Source organism: Alternaria arborescens, assembly GCF_004154835.1.
Source record: "Alternaria arborescens strain FERA 675 chromosome Unknown contig_16, whole genome shotgun sequence".
NCBI classification, from domain to species: Eukaryota; Fungi; Ascomycota; class Dothideomycetes; order Pleosporales; family Pleosporaceae; genus Alternaria; species Alternaria arborescens.
In genome coordinates this window covers 1-17,489 of record NW_021167871.1, presented here as the reverse complement: position 1 = coordinate 17,489, position 17,489 = coordinate 1, and the positions used below count along the sequence as shown (strand labels likewise).

The window sequence follows — 17,489 nt, the reverse complement described above, 5'->3', positions numbered from 1 at the left end:
GCGCAAGTTCGCAAAGTCGAGATCTGCTGCCAAAAAAATGTGGAGCGGATGCGGCTAGTCTCCGCCGCGGCCTCCGCCAAAATTTCAGAAATCCTGTCAAGCATTCAACCAACACCGATCCTTGTCGCCCATATCGTCCCACGAGTATTTTCCAATATGTCGAGAAGCGTACCGGTCGCGAAGCGAAGAAGGCTTTCACCACCCGAAGACGGCGAGCGTGCGAATGGTGCGAGCGAAGATCACAAGGCCAAGTTTCTGAAGAATGCTGCGAAATGGGATCTCGAACAAGACTACGAAACGCGACCGCGCAAACTGAAGAAGCAGAAAGAGAACAAGAAACTGCCCGTCAGGACGACAGAAGGATGGGTAGCAGCGCCGCCCAATGTGCAGGATATCAAAGAGGAAGAGTCGGACAGCTTTCTCGGGTCTGGGAGCGAGGATGAAGCGGCTGAGGCCTCGGATGTAGAAGAGGTAGAGGAACAGAAGCCGAAGATACCAGCGCGACAAATGATACTCGAGGCCAAGGAAGAACTAGCGCGCATAGCGAGTCTGATCAACGAAGATCCTGAAGAGCATATCGGAGCGCTGAAGACACTACAAGCACTGGCCGAATCAGAGAACTTCAACGTTAGGAAGTTGGCATTGGCAACACAGGTCTCCATCTTCAAGGATGTCATCCCTGGGTACAGAATACGGCCGCTATCGGAAGAAAAAATGCAGGAGAAGATCTCCAAGGAAGTCAAGAAGCTACGGCAATTCGAACAGAAGCTGGTATCGAGCTACGAAGCACATGTCAAGTATTTGGCGAGACTGGCAAAGAATAGTGGGTCGGACAAGCAGCACATGGCGAGTCTTGCATCGGTTGCTGTTAGCTGCGCATGCAATCTGTTGAATTCCGTACCACACTTCAACTTCCGCAGCGAGCTTATAAAGATTCTTGTTGGCAAGCTTAGCACGAGGAGGGTAGATGCGGACTTTGTGCGATGCAGAGAGGCCATGGAAACACTCTTTGAGAACGACGAAGACGGCAATGCTGCGCTGGAAGCTGTTACAATGTTGACCAAGATGATGAAGAGTCGGAATTACCACTTCGACGAAAGTGTGCTGAACACGTTCTTGCATCTGCGACTGCTGTCCGAGTTTGCGCAGAAGGCTTCATATCATTCCGTTGACAAGGCGGAGGACCCCACTGTCAACGGCAAGAAGCAGAAGCAGAAGCGCGAATTCAGGACGAAGAGGTTACGAAAGGAGCTGAAAGAGAAAAAGGCCATCGAGAAAGAGTTCAAGGAGGCTGACGCAGCTGTCAGTCACGAGGAGCGTGACAGGATGCAGGCCGAGACGCTGAAGATGGTGTTTGTGGCATACTTCCGAATCCTGAAAGCTCGCTCGCCGAAACTGATGGGTGCTGTGTTGGAAGGTCTGGCACGATACGCCCATCTGATTAACCAAGATTTCTTCGGAGATATCCTGGAAGCTTTGCGAGACATCATTGCGACGGCCGAACTTACAGCTGCTGCCTCAGTCGAAGAAGATGAGGACGCATCAGATGAAGAAGACGACAACGAAGCACCCGAGCGCAACCTCACCCGCGAATCCCTCCTCTGCGTCATCACTGCCTTTGCACTCCTTGAAGGCCAAGATGGAGCAAAAACAGCATCAGCCCTAAAATTGGACCTCAGCTACTTCATCACCCATCTCTACCGCACACTACACCCCGTTGCGTTGAACCCAGATATCGAGCTCAGTTCCAAGTCCCTCCACCTACCCGAACCTAACGCCGAAGAATCTCATGCTGATACCGCAAAAATCAACGTGCAAACCACCATCGTCCTACTCATCCGCTCTCTATCCTCTGTCCTCCTACCCGCTACATCAATTCGCGCCGTTCCGCCCCTCCGAGTAGCTGCTTTTGCAAAACAACTCATGTCCATTTCCATGCATCTCCCTGAGAAATCTTGTACCGCTATGCTTGGTCTATTGAACCGCGTGACCAAGACGCACGGCAAGAAGGTAGCACCTCTGTGGAATACAGAGGAGAGGCGAGGCGACGGAGTGTTTGACGCGCTGAAACCTGAGATTGAGGGCAGCAATCCTTTCGCGGGGACTATTTGGGAAGGAGAGATTCTGAGGAAGCATTTCGCGCCAAGTGTAAGGGAGGCGGTCAGTGGTGTGGAGAGGAATGTTCTGGAGGCTAGTAAATAAATGGATTGTTTATGTTGGATGTGTGAATAGCAAATTTGATCGTTCGGCTACGACTTGCTTTCCGCCTTTTGATATTTTAACCTTTTGTCCGCGTCCCCTTCTCTACGCGCCTTGTATAGATTTGGCATCTCTACCACTTCGACAATCGTTACATCCAAATGCGTTTTTGCTCCTGATTGTAGAGAAATTTGTGACAACGATTGAAACATCACAGCGTGCGCCTCGTTCGCAGCTTGAGGCTTATTCTGTTGATCGTGGCGTAAAGAGGCGGCCTCCTAGCTTGGATGACCCTGGATACGTTAGATGCCTGGTTATATCCAACCAACATTGTACAAACGTTGTCAGCATGACAGCAAGACCAGGCCATCTGTACTAGCGCACCACGATTGACCAATGCAGCATTGTCGTTATCGACTTTACCAAAGCTACACGCCAGACTTTACAAAGCAAGCTACTGCAACATGCTTTTCCAGACACTGCGCAACCTGTTGCACGGCGCTTACGATTATAGATCTGCTCCTCATCCCACTCCCTAATTGGCACTAACATCCGCCATCTCTACCAGCTCGTCCTAGGTCTCACGCTAGGCTGCGCCCGTGGTGGGGGGGCGATTAAAGGCTGAATGAGATCTACTCAAGTAGCCATCTCGTCCGTAGTTCTGATGTGCCCCTGATCGCACAAGACACTGTTGTGTGCACACCTGCCTTCTGTTTACAAGACTCGCGACTACCCTCGTTACGATTATAGACCCACAATACTCTCGCGATGGCTCAAGAACCAGATATCGATCCAAACCTGTGGTATTCAATGTTCATAGACCCGAGCCACACACAGTCGATGGTAGGCACAGCACTCTATAACGGGGATGGATCGAGGGGCGCAGTATTCATCAAGACAAGAAACGACACAGACACCGAGCAGCGATGGCAGCTGCGCAAATTCAACTCAACCGTTTGGACGCTGCGTTCACAAGGATCTGGTCCAAACAGTTACCTGTCCGCAAAATACTCCGATGACGAGCAACAGAAGGGCAAATCGTTCGTATACATGGCTCGAGGTGATATCGCCGACGCGAGTGCGTACTGGACTATCGCCTCATGGGGCGACGGGACGTGGTATCTGACCAACCTGGCAAACAAGACCGATTATCATCTTACCCTTACACCAAATTTGGGTCATATCGTAATGAGCTCGAACATTACAGCGCCACAGAAAGGGCAAAAATGGAATTTTTCGGAAATAGCAGTCATCGATGATGAGCGGTATTCAAGCGTTAACGTAAGATATATCTGGGTATACCTTGTACAATCTAACATATCACCAGTTAGTAGGTGATGTGACCGGTACTCAAACTGCTACCTCAGGACCTTCTTCATCTTCGGCCACGGCCAAAGCGAACGAGAATACCTCTTCAGGCCTTTCTACTGGCGCAAAAGCAGGTATTGGAGTGGGAGTTGGCGGTGCTGCGCTCATAGCACTCATCGTACTCGGCCTTTTCCTTTGGCGGAAACGAAAGAGAGGACAGTACACAAGCCCGCCGCAAGAGCTGCCCCACGAGAGCATGGCACATGCTCAGTCTCCACCACTAAACAAGTACGAGCTGAATCACGATACCACAACAACGTACGAGATGCCATACAACAATGTTGTGTCAGAAGCGCCGATGAATGAGCGCCCAGCCGAGCTACCTGGTCACACGGTGCAGAGATGAAGACACCTAGAGAAAGAGCAGAGGACCAGACATAAAGGAAGGACTGTAAGCTACTTCAAATAGTATAGGAAAGCGATATTTATCAGTAACCATCGGAGCTTATACGCCGAACCATATCCTTGGTACGCCTTATCGAAGGTGTGGCACTTACTACCGACATCCATCGCCGACGACCACGCGGGAAGCTTTGTAGTCTCCAAGTGACCAATAAGTCTTGGAGGATGCTTGATTGACAAAGGAAGCGCCGCATCAGCAGGTGCTTTGGGTCTTGGCTCTAAAGGACCTTGCTACAAGGCAGTTCAGACGTCCATACACCTCGCGATCTAGAAGTCGTCTAGACAACTGTTTTTGGAAAGGTATCAGCGGGAAGGCGACAAGGGTGTCTTGCAAGGGGGAGTTTCCATACGGTGAACAAATCATACCCACGTCGAGGCAACCAAACAAAGTACCTCCGATTCCGATGACTGAGATTGAGGAGATCCTCAAAGTCAGACCCCGTCAAATATGGACCTCGTGTTCACTGCATCTTATAGTGTTCTGTCCAATCGGTTGGAAAGCTCCGACAAGAGGGACTTGTTTCCGGCTAAATGACTACGCTTTCATCTCAACAAACCGCCAGCGCCTTGCATCTTTCTTGCATGTACTTGCAGATCCATAGGGCATGCTGTGCAAGGGCATTCTGAGATGATCCTACGACATCGCTTAACGGGCATCTCCGCTCTACTTTTGAGTCCTTTGGGTGTCACCAAATCATTGCTTAGTACATTGAGGAGCGAAAACAGCCAACACAGCAGAAAATGGCACACAGTAACTGCACGCAGATCGATGGAATGCCGTCCGCCATTCATTGCAAGGAAGACAGACATCTTCGGACCCTGTAAGTGCTTGAACAATGCGTAGGATGTGCAAAACTACCACCAAACTTTATGGTCGTCCATATTAGCCTCATTCTTGGCTCGTAACAGATGTCTCGTCTAGACGGCATCCTTCGTCCACGCCGTCTTGGCAATAGAGCGGCACGGTCGGTGGATCAACTACCATGTCAAATTTGTCGATCTGCTCACGTAACTGAGTTAGTTTACTCTCTTCAGATTTTCACTCCAGCCTTGAAAAGAATGACATCTTTTTTTTGAGATATGCTCCAATCTCAATTACGTTTGCTTGATATATCCGTAGTCAAACTCAAATGACCTTTATGCAAGACGCCTTGCTTATGTTCAAGATGCTAATACTATGGCCGAACACAGCGACGCAATATCTCTTACCCTAGAATCCACACCCGTTGCAGGTCTTGACACATGAGCTTCTGCGTCTGACATGCATCTGCCGACTCCGACCACGCATTCCTTCATCTCCCAGCATGCAAGAGTTTCACACCTCGAAGCTCTCAGCAACTTAATTAAAGCCTCATCTAACAGTAATCCATTCGCTTCTGGCATGCATCCTACCTTGTAAATCACGGCTGGAAAGACCCGAGTAGCATGTCGTCTGCACCTTGGCGTTTGTAGCCCAGGATTTTGTCTATAAGTTGAGCCTCCTCTTCAGTGCTCAAAACACAAGTCAGTGATCGCTGCCGTCCTGTCGTAGATGGCAGGCTTCAACCTTAGGGCGCTATATGCGCTCTTCGCCTCCCTCTCGCTACTCCACGTTCTCTGCGCTGCGGACGCAGTGGTAAGTCATGACTGTACGAAATGCATGTGAGGCATACACTGACTTCGTGTCTTTACCTCTACAGAATGATCTCCAGACCAAAGGCCGCGCAGCCATCGACGCCGCCATTGCCAAATCAACCTCATGTACCAAAGATAAACTCCGAGTACGCCGAGAATGGTATGTCTCACAACGATCTCACCCCTGCCATACATAGTGATTTTGATACCTATATACCAGGGGCGACATCACTGCTTCAGAAAAACGCGCCTACATCGCTGCTGTCCAGTGCATAACCAAAGCGCCTTCCAAACTCTCGCCCACTCAATACACCGGCGCCAAAACGCGTTTCGATGACTTTGTAGCTATCCACATGAAAAATACACTGTCTATCCACGGCACGGGCAACTTCTTATCCTGGCATAGATACTATACATTCGCATATGAGAACGCGTTGAGAGTCGAGTGTGGATACAATGGCACGCAGCCGTACTGGGACTGGGGACGCTGGGCAGCCAGTCCAGAGACGAGTCCAATCTTCGATGGGAGTGAGACGAGTATGAGCGGTCAAGGAGAGAAGGTACAGCATAGTAGTAGTGGATTGAAGCCAGCTGGAAATGGGGGTGGGTGTATTGCCAGTGGGCCATTCAAGGGAATGATGGTTAATCTTGGGTATGATTCATCTTCTTCATCTTCCTATTTGGCGCGGTCGCACATGCTGCACTAGTTTTGTCAGTATTGTTTGCGTGCTTGGGCTAACTTTGACTAGACCGGTCGCAGCAATCGATAGTCCGGCGCCTCCACGGAATCCACGATCAGACGGATATGGATACAACCCCCGCTGTATCAAGCGCGATATCAGCAATTACCTTACGCAGCTTTACGCGACAACGGACAAGATCGTTGGTTTGATCAACAACAGCAAAACCATTGCATCGTTCCAGGATACCATGCAAGCTGCGAATGGCCCTCACGGTGCGGGACACTTCACTGTTGCTGGTGATCCTGGTAGTGACTTTTATACATCACCTGGTGGTGCGTATAGTCCTTTACTCTTTGCGTGTCATTGCTAATTGATGCTCTGTGGTAGACCCATATTTTTACCTCCACCACTCCATGGTAGACCGTGTATGGTCTATTTGGCAGAGTCAAGACTTTGCAAACAGGCAACAGGTCATAGCGGGTGGTACTTCGATGATGGGTGGTGGGAGGGCACAGAGTCTGGAGGATAACGTGGATTTGGAAGTGTTGAATGTCGATGGCAAGGTGTACAAGATCAAGGACTTGGTCAGTACGGTTGCAGGACCGTTCTGCTACGTCTATGAGTAATATGTGTTGGTTTAGGCATCGATGTGGGAGAGGTTGTCATGAGACAAGTACCATAATCTTCGAGATACGTCCATGGATGGTTTACAATATACAAAGTTGCATGCGAGATCTTGACGTAGGTCAGCTTGTGCACAGAACAAGTGTGGATATTTCGAAAGCAATATGCAGTATATTGATGGTCCTCAGATTAGCTCTCCTGCTGTCCTCAGAAGGAACCTCGTCCATTCCCCGTTAATCTGTCTCTCGACCTCTCAACAGGCAACGATCGGGCTCCTCAACTCGACTTTGGCTTTAATGCCCCCACAGGGACATCATCACTGGACCTCTTTCGCGCCCGTCTGTAAAACAGGACTTTGTAAAGAAAACGACCCACCTAACACAAGCACCAGCACTCAGACCCACAGACACCCAACAACAAAGACCACGCATCCCCACAACCAGCGATGCCATAAAGGGCAAAGGCGCTCGGATTGAAAACTACATAGTTAGACGTCACAAGCGAACATCGTCCTCCAAGCTTGTTAGGCGAGGCAGCACGGCGCTTCAACTCTTTTACTTCTTCCTCAGTGCGCGGTGGGAAAGGTTGGGGCTGTAGTCTCGTGAAGGTGAACCCAGTAGCTTTGCGAAATCGCCCGTGGCTATCGCTGTGCAATGATAGACTGGGCGTTGTGGCTGCATCTAGTATGATGGCGCACTCCCTCTGCTTTCCGTTCTTGTTTGTCATGCAGTGAGACGCTGGGGATGATTAGTCCCTAGCATCGCCTTGTGACGAAGGTTTGTCGTTCACTGGGATCTATAGGACGTTAGCTATTGCCTGATCGTTTTGCTTCTTGCGCAAGGGTAGCCTGAGCGATTCAAGCTAGCTGGCAGCGATCGGGGTGTACGCACTCGCTGCCCGGGTTGTGGGTGACGAGAGAAAGTTGCCGACGCGCAGTCTCGAAGATGCAGCGCGCAATCACGGGCCACGCTAGTGGTAAGCTAATAACGTAAGCTGGGCCGGCACTTTCCAGTCATCTACACCCAAATTCGAACCTACTTGATTGGGAAGCTAAGTCTTGGCGTCCCCATAGCCCCATAAAAGCGGTCTGCACATCCGAATCGTTTATATACCGTCATGCGTCGCTGTTGAAGCTTCTCACCTTGCCTTTTGTGATCTTGAGGAAGATGTACATCCCGATATACATGTTCATACGCCAACATGGGCACGGGAATCTTCATCACTTAGATGCGCATAGAGTCGACGATGCTTCCGATTATGGAGCAATGTCTTTGTAGCTTGTTTTCTTCTTTCTTTGATAAACAGAGCATTCGACATCAAGGCCGCTTTCATACTCCATGTAGCCAAGCCCCTAAATCGGATGCCAGAACAACCCTCAACCCAACTCCGCGTTATCGGCAGCCTTTGCAAAATCCTATGCAATGATCTGTTAACGTTTGCGGAGACATTATTCTGGTCTTGATCAAATCATGCTGAAGTGTTTTCGGTTTGATATATGTTAGGTGTATAGCAGCGAAAGCGCTAGGTGAACTAAAAACAATGTGCGTGGCCTTCCAAGGCCATCTTTTCCCCAGCTGAACTCCATCATTCGACCCTATACAATGCCGTCCAGTCGTTCTCGTCGCCAACTTCGACACACCCATCCATTTGGAACATCGGTGGACCTCTCCAAACAAGCTTCTTCTTGCCCTTGAACCGCAGGTACGAGCTATTCACCTAGAAACGATCTCTTTGCTTCGTCCTGTAAATGGTGAAGCCAACGTAGGCACCAGTCAGGGCCAGGCCGAACAGCACAAACTTGACAAGGAACCAGGTCCAGCTTCCACCGCTGCTGCTCTTTTCCCGGGTCATGGACGAAGCAGTCTTGGCGCCTGAGCTTCCTGAGGACGAACCGGCGCTTGGGTTCTTCTTGTAGAGGTTTTGTGATTTGACGGAGACGATGTCGTGGTTGTCGGAAAGTTCACCAGTTTCAGCAGAGAAGCCTAGGTAGGCAACGGGTGGGACCTTGAAGTTGGGGATCTCGAAGCATTGAGTCCATTCGCCTTCTGACTTGTATTGGAGCTCGAGACGGAGGAATTGTTCTTGGAAGTATGTGAGACGGGCTTTGGTCGCGATCTGGGCATTGCGAATTCCACGGGCCTAATCATGTCAGTATTTAGCAAGCACGATGATGCGACTGATACATACCGAGCAACCAGCGACCTCATTGGCCTTGCCGTCGTTGTCCTTGTCGTATGGCGTGTTTCCATCACCGTTCATGGCCATGATGTATGGGAACACGGTACCGGGACGGTTGTTCTTGTAGGTATCGAAGAAGAGGCCGAGCCCTTCGAACTTGTCTGTGTGGCCAAAGACATTTCCTGGCTGCGCGCGCTGCTTGGTGAGCCACATGGCAAAGCCGTCGCCGTAGAGGTTGCCTTGACCATGGATCTTGAACTCGAAAGTGATCTGCTCGCGCGTGAGCCTCTAGAGGTTAGACATTGTAGAGTGTAACGCACCTCCCAGTTCGTAGCCGTAAGAGGCACTCTCGAAAACAGCCAGCCATCGCGCGAGGGCTTGTCCGAAGCCAGTCGAATGTACTTATCAGTTCGAATAATAGTGTCTCCGCCAAAATCCCACCAACGGCTTTGCATGTCCGAATCAAGGTATGGCTGTATGGGGGTCAGACATTGTTTCTGTGGTCAGGTGTGTTCGCGCAGAATATGCGACTTACAGGCTCGAGGCTATGTGTGCGTAGCTATGCGCTCGTTAGCATTAAATCCCCATGGTCTCCGAGGGCAGCAACCCACCGAGATGGCCTTGATGTCAGGATCCTCGCTCAGCCCCCCTTGCCGCGCCCAAGCACCCGTCCAAGTCCCCGCGAGCAAGCACAGGCTCGTCCATGGCCTTGCGAACAACATGGTCGCACTTGATCCTCGGCAGTCTAAGAGCAGCTATCCCCAAGCTACCAATTGAGTACTCGTGCGCTAGAAAGAATGGTAGGAAGACTGGGCTTCGGTAATCTGGGGAGAAGAATAAAAGCCTCGTGGGGGTGAGGGCTAGTCGAAGAGGAGAGTGACGCGGGTCGGGCGACTTGAACGTGCTGGAGTGCTGCGAGTGAATCTTGGGGATCGGAAAGGCCACTCTATCACCTCCGCGTGTAATGCAGGGGTCTTGGGTTGCAGCGACTACGCTAGCGAGAGAGCCGCTCTTGACGTCGACAACTTTTCAAGACGCAGCCACCCACGACCGCCGAACTCGCCATAACACACCCCCACCCACCTCCATAACAACAAACACACAAGATTGAAAACATGGACTCATTCGGCGGCATGTCTTCTTCCCCCAGCGACCCCAAGACAGCGGTCATGCGTCAAGTACAGCAGGAAGCTGCTATGCAGAACGCGCGCATGCTGGTCGAGGTACATCTTTGCTACCTACTGCACCTGAATTATAGTAGCAAACATGCTAATGCACCCACAGAAACTCAATGAGCACTGCTTCGAGCGCTGCATCCCCAAGCCTGGTGCCTCCCTCTCGAGAGGCGAGGAGAGCTGCATGAGCGCATGCATGGAAAAGTACATGAGCGCATGGAACACAGTCAGCAAGCAATACGTCGGCAGGATACAGCGGGAACAAGGCGGTGCGGTGCAGAACGTGTAAATGCTTGCTTGACGTCAGAGGGGAAGGATTCGAGGCGGCGCCTTTTGCAAGATATCCATGATCTAAAGAGTCATGTACGAATATGATGAGCATGTACTATACACTGTACCACCAGCAACAAGAGATTTTATCAAGATGAAATTGGTATATTGCCATATGGTAAAGTCCTTGGTTGCAACGCTTATTTCTTAGCGAATGTCTTCTGCCGCTGCGCATACTCCTTCACAATGACGCTGCAGTTGACCTCCTGGCACAGCCTCTTCCTCCTCTCTGGTGTGAGCTTAGTCGCAAACTCAAGTCCGCTCGCCCTCTCCACCGCCTCAACAGGCACCTCAAAGTCGGTCAATGGCTTGTGGTTCTCAATCCTGGCATTGGGTAGCACAAAAGCGCCTAGCGCAACTTTGCCGCCCAGCTTTCCGTCTTCGGCGAAGATGACTTTGTAGAAATGTGTGGGTACAGCGACATTGGGCGGGTTGCCAATGACTTCGTATGACACACGCCACTTGCCGTCGGCTTCGCGCTTGGGCAGGTATAGAGGACCGGTCACGATGCGGACCGAGGGGTACGAGTGTGTGAGCCTGCGGCAAAAGTCTTCGAAATGCGCCCAGTAGTCGCGGTTGAAGCCGTCGCCGACTTGTGGGCACATGTTGCTCAGCGCAAACGTGTCATCCATGGCTTCTTGACTCCACTTGGCATCGGCAGCAGGGACTTGGTGTCCTCTGTCATAGCCGGAGCGGAAGTAGTCCTTAAGCTTTGCGCGGAACATTTCTGGGATTGTAATGTCTTCGACGAAGACGCTGTGCTTGCGGTCGGCATTGCTGTTGGCTAGCGACTCGGGCGTGATGTGCTCGGCGACCCATGCTGGGTTCCGTGTTCTTCGGTCGTACGACGATGTGAGAGAAGCAGCAGGACGGAGATCGTTGACGGGGCCGGGGAAGCCATATTGGAAGAGACCGTTTGGGTCTACTATCGCTCTCCGGGCGGCGGCAGCAGCAGCGGGCGAGGCGATGGCGGGGACCGAGGGTACAGGTGCTGGCCGGCCAGGCCCAGTGACAGTCGTGGTAGTGGTGGTGATGGACGGTGTGGGCGGAAGGCTGTCCTTCTTGGTCGAGTAGAGCGCGGCAGTCGCTGCTGCTCCTGCGGCTGCGCCACCAGCAGCAATCAAGCCCAAGGTGAGTTTAGACATGGGCGATGTAGTTGGGGCTTCAGGGACGTGGGTCGGGGCCTCTTATGAGCTACGGACGACTCTCACGGGTCCAGCGTCCTTTACGGCGCGTGAGGAATGTCTCGGACGCGTCTACACGTCTTCGTATGGTTCGCTGGCGCCTTCTCGCTCGTGGTCATCTGCATTTTCCACCACGACGGTTTGGCGCTTACCAGATGCACGCTAGTCCTGACAACCGCACCTGCATGGATATTCGACATCACTGACAAGTCATCAAGTCTAGCAGTTTTGCGAAATCCTAAATTTTGGCCCTTCCTCTTCATCTTTCCTCTTCTGCAGTGCATAGATGGTTACGTGGGTTTAGATTGGGAGCATTGTCCCATAAAGCGTGCCACCACACCGCCACCATGCCTTCCTGGATATCGCGAGCCACCGAGTCCCACAATGCTCAGCTTATCACGACTGCTGCCGTTTCAGGCCTCGTCGTTGGAAGCGCCATTCTTGGATTTCAGAAAGCTCGACGCATGACGAGGGTCGCGGATCTGAAAGCATCGATCCCAGATCTCAGTGACGATCATCGCGCGTCCAGAGTGAGTACCTAGATTTCTGATCGACTACATATGTAGTCACTGAAATGCCGCCTGAGACTTGCTGACAGACTCCAGCTGACCGAATATGGCGCTGCTTCGAATGTCTTTGCTCCAAGTAAGGAGGACGAACGGAGTATGGCATTAGCCGCAAGAGCAAGAAAAGGCGACTATGACGATGGTATTGTTTCCCTTCCATAACCCTGATAGCCAAGCCTGACTAGTGTGCTAGATCTCATCCTTGAACAACTGGCGAGAAATAGAGTGTTTCTCACAGACCCTGGACTCGCAAAGTTAAGGGGCGCTTTTGTAATTGTAGTCGGGTGCGGAGGCGTCGGCTCACACGCAACAGCTGCACTCGCTCGCTCGGGATGCTCGAAACTAAGGCTTATCGATTTTGACCAGGTTACTCTGTCTTCCCTCAACCGCCACGCAGTTGCTACTTTGGCAGACGTTGGAACGCCCAAGGTACACTGTCTCAGAAAACGACTTGAGCAGGTTACTCCATGGACACACTTCGAATGTCGCAATGAACTATTTGGAGAGCAAACAGCGGCAGCACAACTAGCACCCTTAAACGGCCAGCAGCCGGATTTCGTCATCGATGCCATCGACAACATTGACAGTAAGGTTGCACTTCTAGCATACTGCTACATGAACAACATCAAGGTCATATCTTCCATGGGTGCAGGTTGCAAGTCTGATCCTACAAGGATCTTCATCGGCGACATCTCCGGAAGCACAGACGACCCGTTGTCAAAGTCCACAAGAAGGAAGTTGCGCTTGAAGGGCGTCAAGGATGGCATACCAGTCGTCTACTCTACCGAGAGGCCCGGTCCTGGAAAGGCTGAGCTTCAGCCTCTCTCAGAGGAGGAGTTTGCCAAAGGCAACGTTGGGGAGCTGGGTGTTCTCGCAGACTTCCGCGTACGAATCTTGCCCGTTCTAGGTACCATGCCAGCCATCTTCGGCCTCGCTGTCGCGAATCATGTCATTCTTTCCATCGCCGGTTATCCTCATGAATACCTGCCGTCAAAGTCTCGCGACAAGATGTACGACGGAATCTTGGGTGCTCTGCAAGGTGCCGAAGAACGGCTAGCCCGAGCAGTCTTCAGCGAGGATCCACTGGGCCTCAAGATCCCCATCACACAGGACGATGTGGGCTATCTGGTAGAAGAAGTGTTCAATGGCCGAAGCATCATCAGTGGATTGTCCACACGCCTAGCCTTGACACGATGGAACAAGCCTACCCAGAGCTTTATGGATCAGAGCACACCAGGTCAAAAGAGCAGTAACCTCCAAATGAAGGACCTGGTCCTTATGACCAAGGAAGAGGTGACAAAGCATGAAAAGGAAGTGTTGAAAGGTGAAAAGAGCCTGGAGGAAGTCTATGACGCTGAAACGATTAAGCGTGTAAACGAGAGAATGGCAGAGGAAGAGAAGTTCCAACGCTTCAGGTAACGTACGATACACGAAAACAAAATACTCACTACACTCATCATGTTGTTGCACAGCTTCCGCAAAATTGCACTCTGCGGTGACCCCACATGCATTCCGCGTTCGTCCGTACCCACAGGACACGACATTGCGGATGAGTTGCAATTCTCCACGTTTAACCCCGATATCACCAGACCAACCCCCACAGCAATGTCAGCTACTTGCATCAGTCGGTCCTTCCGATAATCTATGGCGGTGACCGATATCCATCGGCCGCTGCACTAGCGCAAGGCACGCAACCAATGGGAGAATAGCTCACTCCCGCTATCTACGTGGTAGATAATTTTTCTGCTAATGACGTACAGCACCAACAGACAAAACCGGCACTCTCGCCACGGTACAAGCTACGTGTAGACATCTATGATGGTCCACCCGAGTATGGTAGCCAATGGGAGTGACAGGAGTGGGGACGGGCCCTACCAAAGTAGCTCAGTTCCGTAGTTCATTTGCACAGATGGCGTTGAGGCTCTTCTAGACGGTCGAAGCTTGTAATGAACGTCATATTGGGAGATCGACGGAGTTAACGGCCTTTGCTGGTATATAAGTGTTTGTTCACTAACACAGCAGGTGAAACTATCCATTCTGCCACTTCCGGTCAACATCAACACCTACATAAATACCCAACACACCACCACCGCCACCACCACAACAACAACAACGACGACGACAAAGTACAACAAACAAAACAATGGCTACAGACACCAAGTTCGAAGGATGGCTCGGCAAGGACAAGGAGAGCGTCAAGGGAACGATGGAGTGGGGTCAATTCGAGCCCAAGAAGTGGACTGAGGATGATGTCGACATTGAGATCTCTCATTGTGGTATCTGTGGATCAGACTTGCACATGCTGAGTAGTGGCTGGGCACCAACACCATACCGTACGTTTTTTCTTCTTCTCTTTCCTGTCACAGCTTTGTCGTGCTAACTGCTGCCAGCCTGCGTTGTCGGCCACGAGATTATCGGCAAGGCTGTAAAGGTCGGCAAGAATGTCAAGCACGTCAAGGAGGGCGACCGTGTCGGTGTTGGCGCGCAAGCACGCTCATGCCTTCAGTCCGACTGTCCCGACTGCTCAAACGGCATCGAGAACCACTGCCATCGTGAGTCAATAAGCACATACGGTTCCGTCTACCCACGCGACGAGGGTAAGAGCTACGGTGGATACGCCACACACAACCGCACAAATGGCCATTTCGTCATGAACATTCCCGACGGCCTGGACAGTGCTGATGCCGCGCCTATGCTCTGTGGTGGAATTACAGTCTACTCTCCCTTGAAGCGATACGGCTGTGGCCCTGGCAAGACCGTCGGAATCGTCGGTGTAGGTGGCCTGGGTCACTTCGGTGTCCTTTTCGCCAAAGCTCTCGGAGCAGACAAGGTCGTTGGTATTAGCCGCAAGGCCGAGAAGCGCGACGATGTCCTCAAGTTAGGCGCTGACCTCTACGTCTCAACCGACGAAGACAAGGACTGGCAAAAGCACAACGCACAAACACTCGACCTCATCATCTGCACAGTTTCCAGCGCTAAGATGCCACTAGACGGATATCTAAGCCTGCTCAAGACCCACGGCACCTTCATCCAGGTTGGTGCTCCTGACGGTGGCGAGCTTCCTCCTATCAACGCCTTTACCCTCCTGATGAGTGGACTCAAGGTTGGAGGCTCTGGAATTGGTGCTCCCTGGGAGATTAAGGAGATGTTGGAGCTGGCGGCTGAGAAGAAGATTAAGCCATGGATCCAGAAGAGGCCGATGAAGGACGCTAACTCTGCGATTGTGGATATGGAGGCTGGAAAGGCTAGGTACAGGTATGTCCTCGAGAACTAGAGGAAAGACACCTAGCAACATAACTTCTTCGCCGAATAACATAGATTATAAGCGAGTTGCGAATCCAAGCGAGTTGCGAGCCCCACCAACCTTCTGCACCTCTTAAAGCATATAATTTAACCACGTAACAAAATAGTATATAGATATTAATACAATAGATTAAGCAGTACATACAGTATCTTTTTTACACGTACGTGCGTTGTGCCTAGGCTCTCTGCACCTGCTACAGCGCGCTAAAGCCTGGCGGCTGAGGCCTAATTGCTCTCCACCTTGACGCTCCTCACGAGCAATCTGCTGATTAGCCTCACATTAAGCAATTATATCCTCTCCAGCTCCCTTTGTTAAGACTCCTTGCTTCTGTATACGCTTCTTCTTACGCTTCTTTCGCTCTGATGCTGCCTCATTAGCCTTCTCAAGGCTAGCAATCCGATCGCGCATTAGCTTAGCTGAGAGCATTATTATCTCTGCTCCTTTCTTAAGCTAGTTGATTGCTTCAAGAATAGAAGCTAGTAACGAGCTCTTATGCTTCCTAACGCGCTCACGAATTAACGTTAATTGAGCCTCAAGCTCACGTACGTTGCTTGGTGTACGAGCCTCCCAGACAGCCTCTGGCAGAGCAGCTGGAGTAGGCGTACGCAGCTTTACGTCTAGCTTTGACAGGACAGCGTCTGGCTAGAGAGGGACAAGGCCTGCGCCTCTAAAGGCTGAGCAGATATTAGCTGCCGTGAACGCGCGATCAAAGGCTACCTTAAAGGCTGGCAGAAATTCAAGCTTAGTAATATAGTTAATGCGGTAGCGGATTAGAGCCTCAATCTCACGGCTATAAGCGCGCTTTAATAGCGAAAAGCACCTAACGTCAAGCAGCTGCAGTAGGTGGGATAAGTGAGGCGGCATACAGAGCGTGTAGATGTCGTTCTCCTTGCAGAGCTCTTCAAACTCAATAGAGTGGTGGCTCCTATGGCTATTAAGGACGAGCAGGCGACAGGCACCTATAACGCGAGTCTTCGTGTAAGCATTAAAATGCTTCAGCTACTCGACTCTAAGCTCGTTGTTCGTCCAGCTGTTGTCGCTAACTGCGATCGCCCAGTCGCGTGGGATCTCTGCCTCCTCGTACTAGGTAGATAGGTGATACTGGCCAGCAAAGATAAGGAAGGGTAGGATTGTCCAGCCAGCAGCGTTAATTGCAGCAATTACCGGCACCCACTCGCGATTGCCTAGTTGAACAGCCTTTAGCCGGCCTCTCCTCTCTAACCTAGTCACGACGAGCTAAGTCGTGATCTTGCCTATCATGAAGCCAGCCTCGTTAAAGTTATAGACGTCCTTATCGCAGATGCCGTACTTTATCTTCGTCTGCTCTACAAGCTTAAACTAGCCTTAGACAAGAACAGGATCCTCACACAGAGCTCTCTGCCTATCGTAGGCTCGATTAAAACACGTCGTAAGACTGTCTGTACGCTTAACAAAGTTGCGTGGCTAGTGGACGCTAACGCGACCTGCGCTGCGCTGCGCGAGCAGCGAATCAGCTATATCACGTACAGCTGCGTACGTAGGCGCAAATCCACGCTGATCTAGATAAAGTATATTACGCACAACTACTTCCTCTTCTAGCGTAGTAAGCTTCTTTGAGTTGGGCTGGCAATCGCGTCGAGCGGGCTTGCCAGCGCGTCGGTTACGTAGTGTTGATTCGACGACATTATACGTAGCTGCAGCACGGCTAACAGCTCGTATTTGTGATGTGCTAATTGCTGCAATAGCAAGCTAGATATCTGCTTCGTTTGAAGGCATTGAAGGAATAGGTGGTTGAGAAGTAGATGTCTACGTGTAGAGAGGTGCAGAAGGTTGGTGGGGCTCGCAACTCGCTTGGATTCGCAACTCGCTTATAATCTATGTTA

At 51.2% G+C, this 17,489-nt stretch overlaps 8 protein-coding genes across 8 annotated transcripts; 6 read left to right on the top strand and 2 right to left on the bottom strand.

The window, feature by feature from the left end:
- Positions 1-156: 156 nt before the first annotated feature.
- AA0111_g7136 (hypothetical protein) lies at positions 157-2,202 on the top strand (the record flags this gene model as incomplete). Its single annotated transcript, XM_028653437.1, has 1 exon — positions 157-2,202. One exon carries the CDS (start codon positions 157-159, stop codon positions 2,200-2,202), a length of 2,046 nt encoding a protein of 681 aa, XP_028505177.1.
- Positions 2,203-2,967: 765 nt separating this feature from the next.
- On the top strand, positions 2,968-3,913 carry AA0111_g7135 (hypothetical protein; the record flags this gene model as incomplete). The annotated part of the gene is made up of 2 exons (XM_028653436.1): positions 2,968-3,480; positions 3,527-3,913. The coding sequence occupies 2 exons, from the start codon at positions 2,968-2,970 to the stop codon at positions 3,911-3,913; spliced, it is 900 nt and encodes a 299-aa protein (XP_028505178.1).
- Positions 3,914-5,500: 1,587 nt separating this feature from the next.
- AA0111_g7134 (hypothetical protein) lies at positions 5,501-6,892 on the top strand (the record flags this gene model as incomplete). The annotated part of the gene is made up of 5 exons (XM_028653435.1): positions 5,501-5,584; positions 5,649-5,743; positions 5,804-6,235; positions 6,333-6,598; positions 6,654-6,892. The coding sequence occupies 5 exons, from the start codon at positions 5,501-5,503 to the stop codon at positions 6,890-6,892; spliced, it is 1,116 nt and encodes a 371-aa protein (XP_028505077.1).
- A 1,714-nt stretch (positions 6,893-8,606) lies between these two features.
- AA0111_g7133 (hypothetical protein) lies at positions 8,607-9,790 on the bottom strand (the record flags this gene model as incomplete). Its single annotated transcript, XM_028653434.1, has 5 exons — positions 8,607-9,029; positions 9,078-9,338; positions 9,389-9,541; positions 9,604-9,627; positions 9,680-9,790. 5 exons carry the CDS (start codon positions 9,788-9,790, stop codon positions 8,607-8,609), a joined length of 972 nt encoding a protein of 323 aa, XP_028505179.1.
- Positions 9,791-10,183: 393 nt separating this feature from the next.
- Positions 10,184-10,532, top strand: AA0111_g7132 (hypothetical protein; the record flags this gene model as incomplete). The annotated part of the gene is made up of 2 exons (XM_028653433.1): positions 10,184-10,291; positions 10,353-10,532. 2 exons carry the CDS (start codon positions 10,184-10,186, stop codon positions 10,530-10,532), a joined length of 288 nt encoding a protein of 95 aa, XP_028505180.1.
- A 181-nt stretch (positions 10,533-10,713) lies between these two features.
- Positions 10,714-11,718, bottom strand: AA0111_g7131 (Mitochondrial nuclease; the record flags this gene model as incomplete). The annotated part of the gene is made up of 1 exon (XM_028653432.1): positions 10,714-11,718. The coding sequence occupies one exon, from the start codon at positions 11,716-11,718 to the stop codon at positions 10,714-10,716; it is 1,005 nt and encodes a 334-aa protein (XP_028505181.1).
- Positions 11,719-12,104: 386 nt separating this feature from the next.
- Positions 12,105-13,742, top strand: AA0111_g7130 (tRNA threonylcarbamoyladenosine dehydratase 2; the record flags this gene model as incomplete). Its single annotated transcript, XM_028653431.1, has 3 exons — positions 12,105-12,287; positions 12,363-12,465; positions 12,517-13,742. 3 exons carry the CDS (start codon positions 12,105-12,107, stop codon positions 13,740-13,742), a joined length of 1,512 nt encoding a protein of 503 aa, XP_028505182.1.
- A 724-nt stretch (positions 13,743-14,466) lies between these two features.
- AA0111_g7129 (hypothetical protein) lies at positions 14,467-15,597 on the top strand (the record flags this gene model as incomplete). The annotated part of the gene is made up of 2 exons (XM_028653429.1): positions 14,467-14,656; positions 14,714-15,597. The coding sequence occupies 2 exons, from the start codon at positions 14,467-14,469 to the stop codon at positions 15,595-15,597; spliced, it is 1,074 nt and encodes a 357-aa protein (XP_028505015.1).
- Between the last annotated feature and the right edge of the window lie 1,892 nt (positions 15,598-17,489).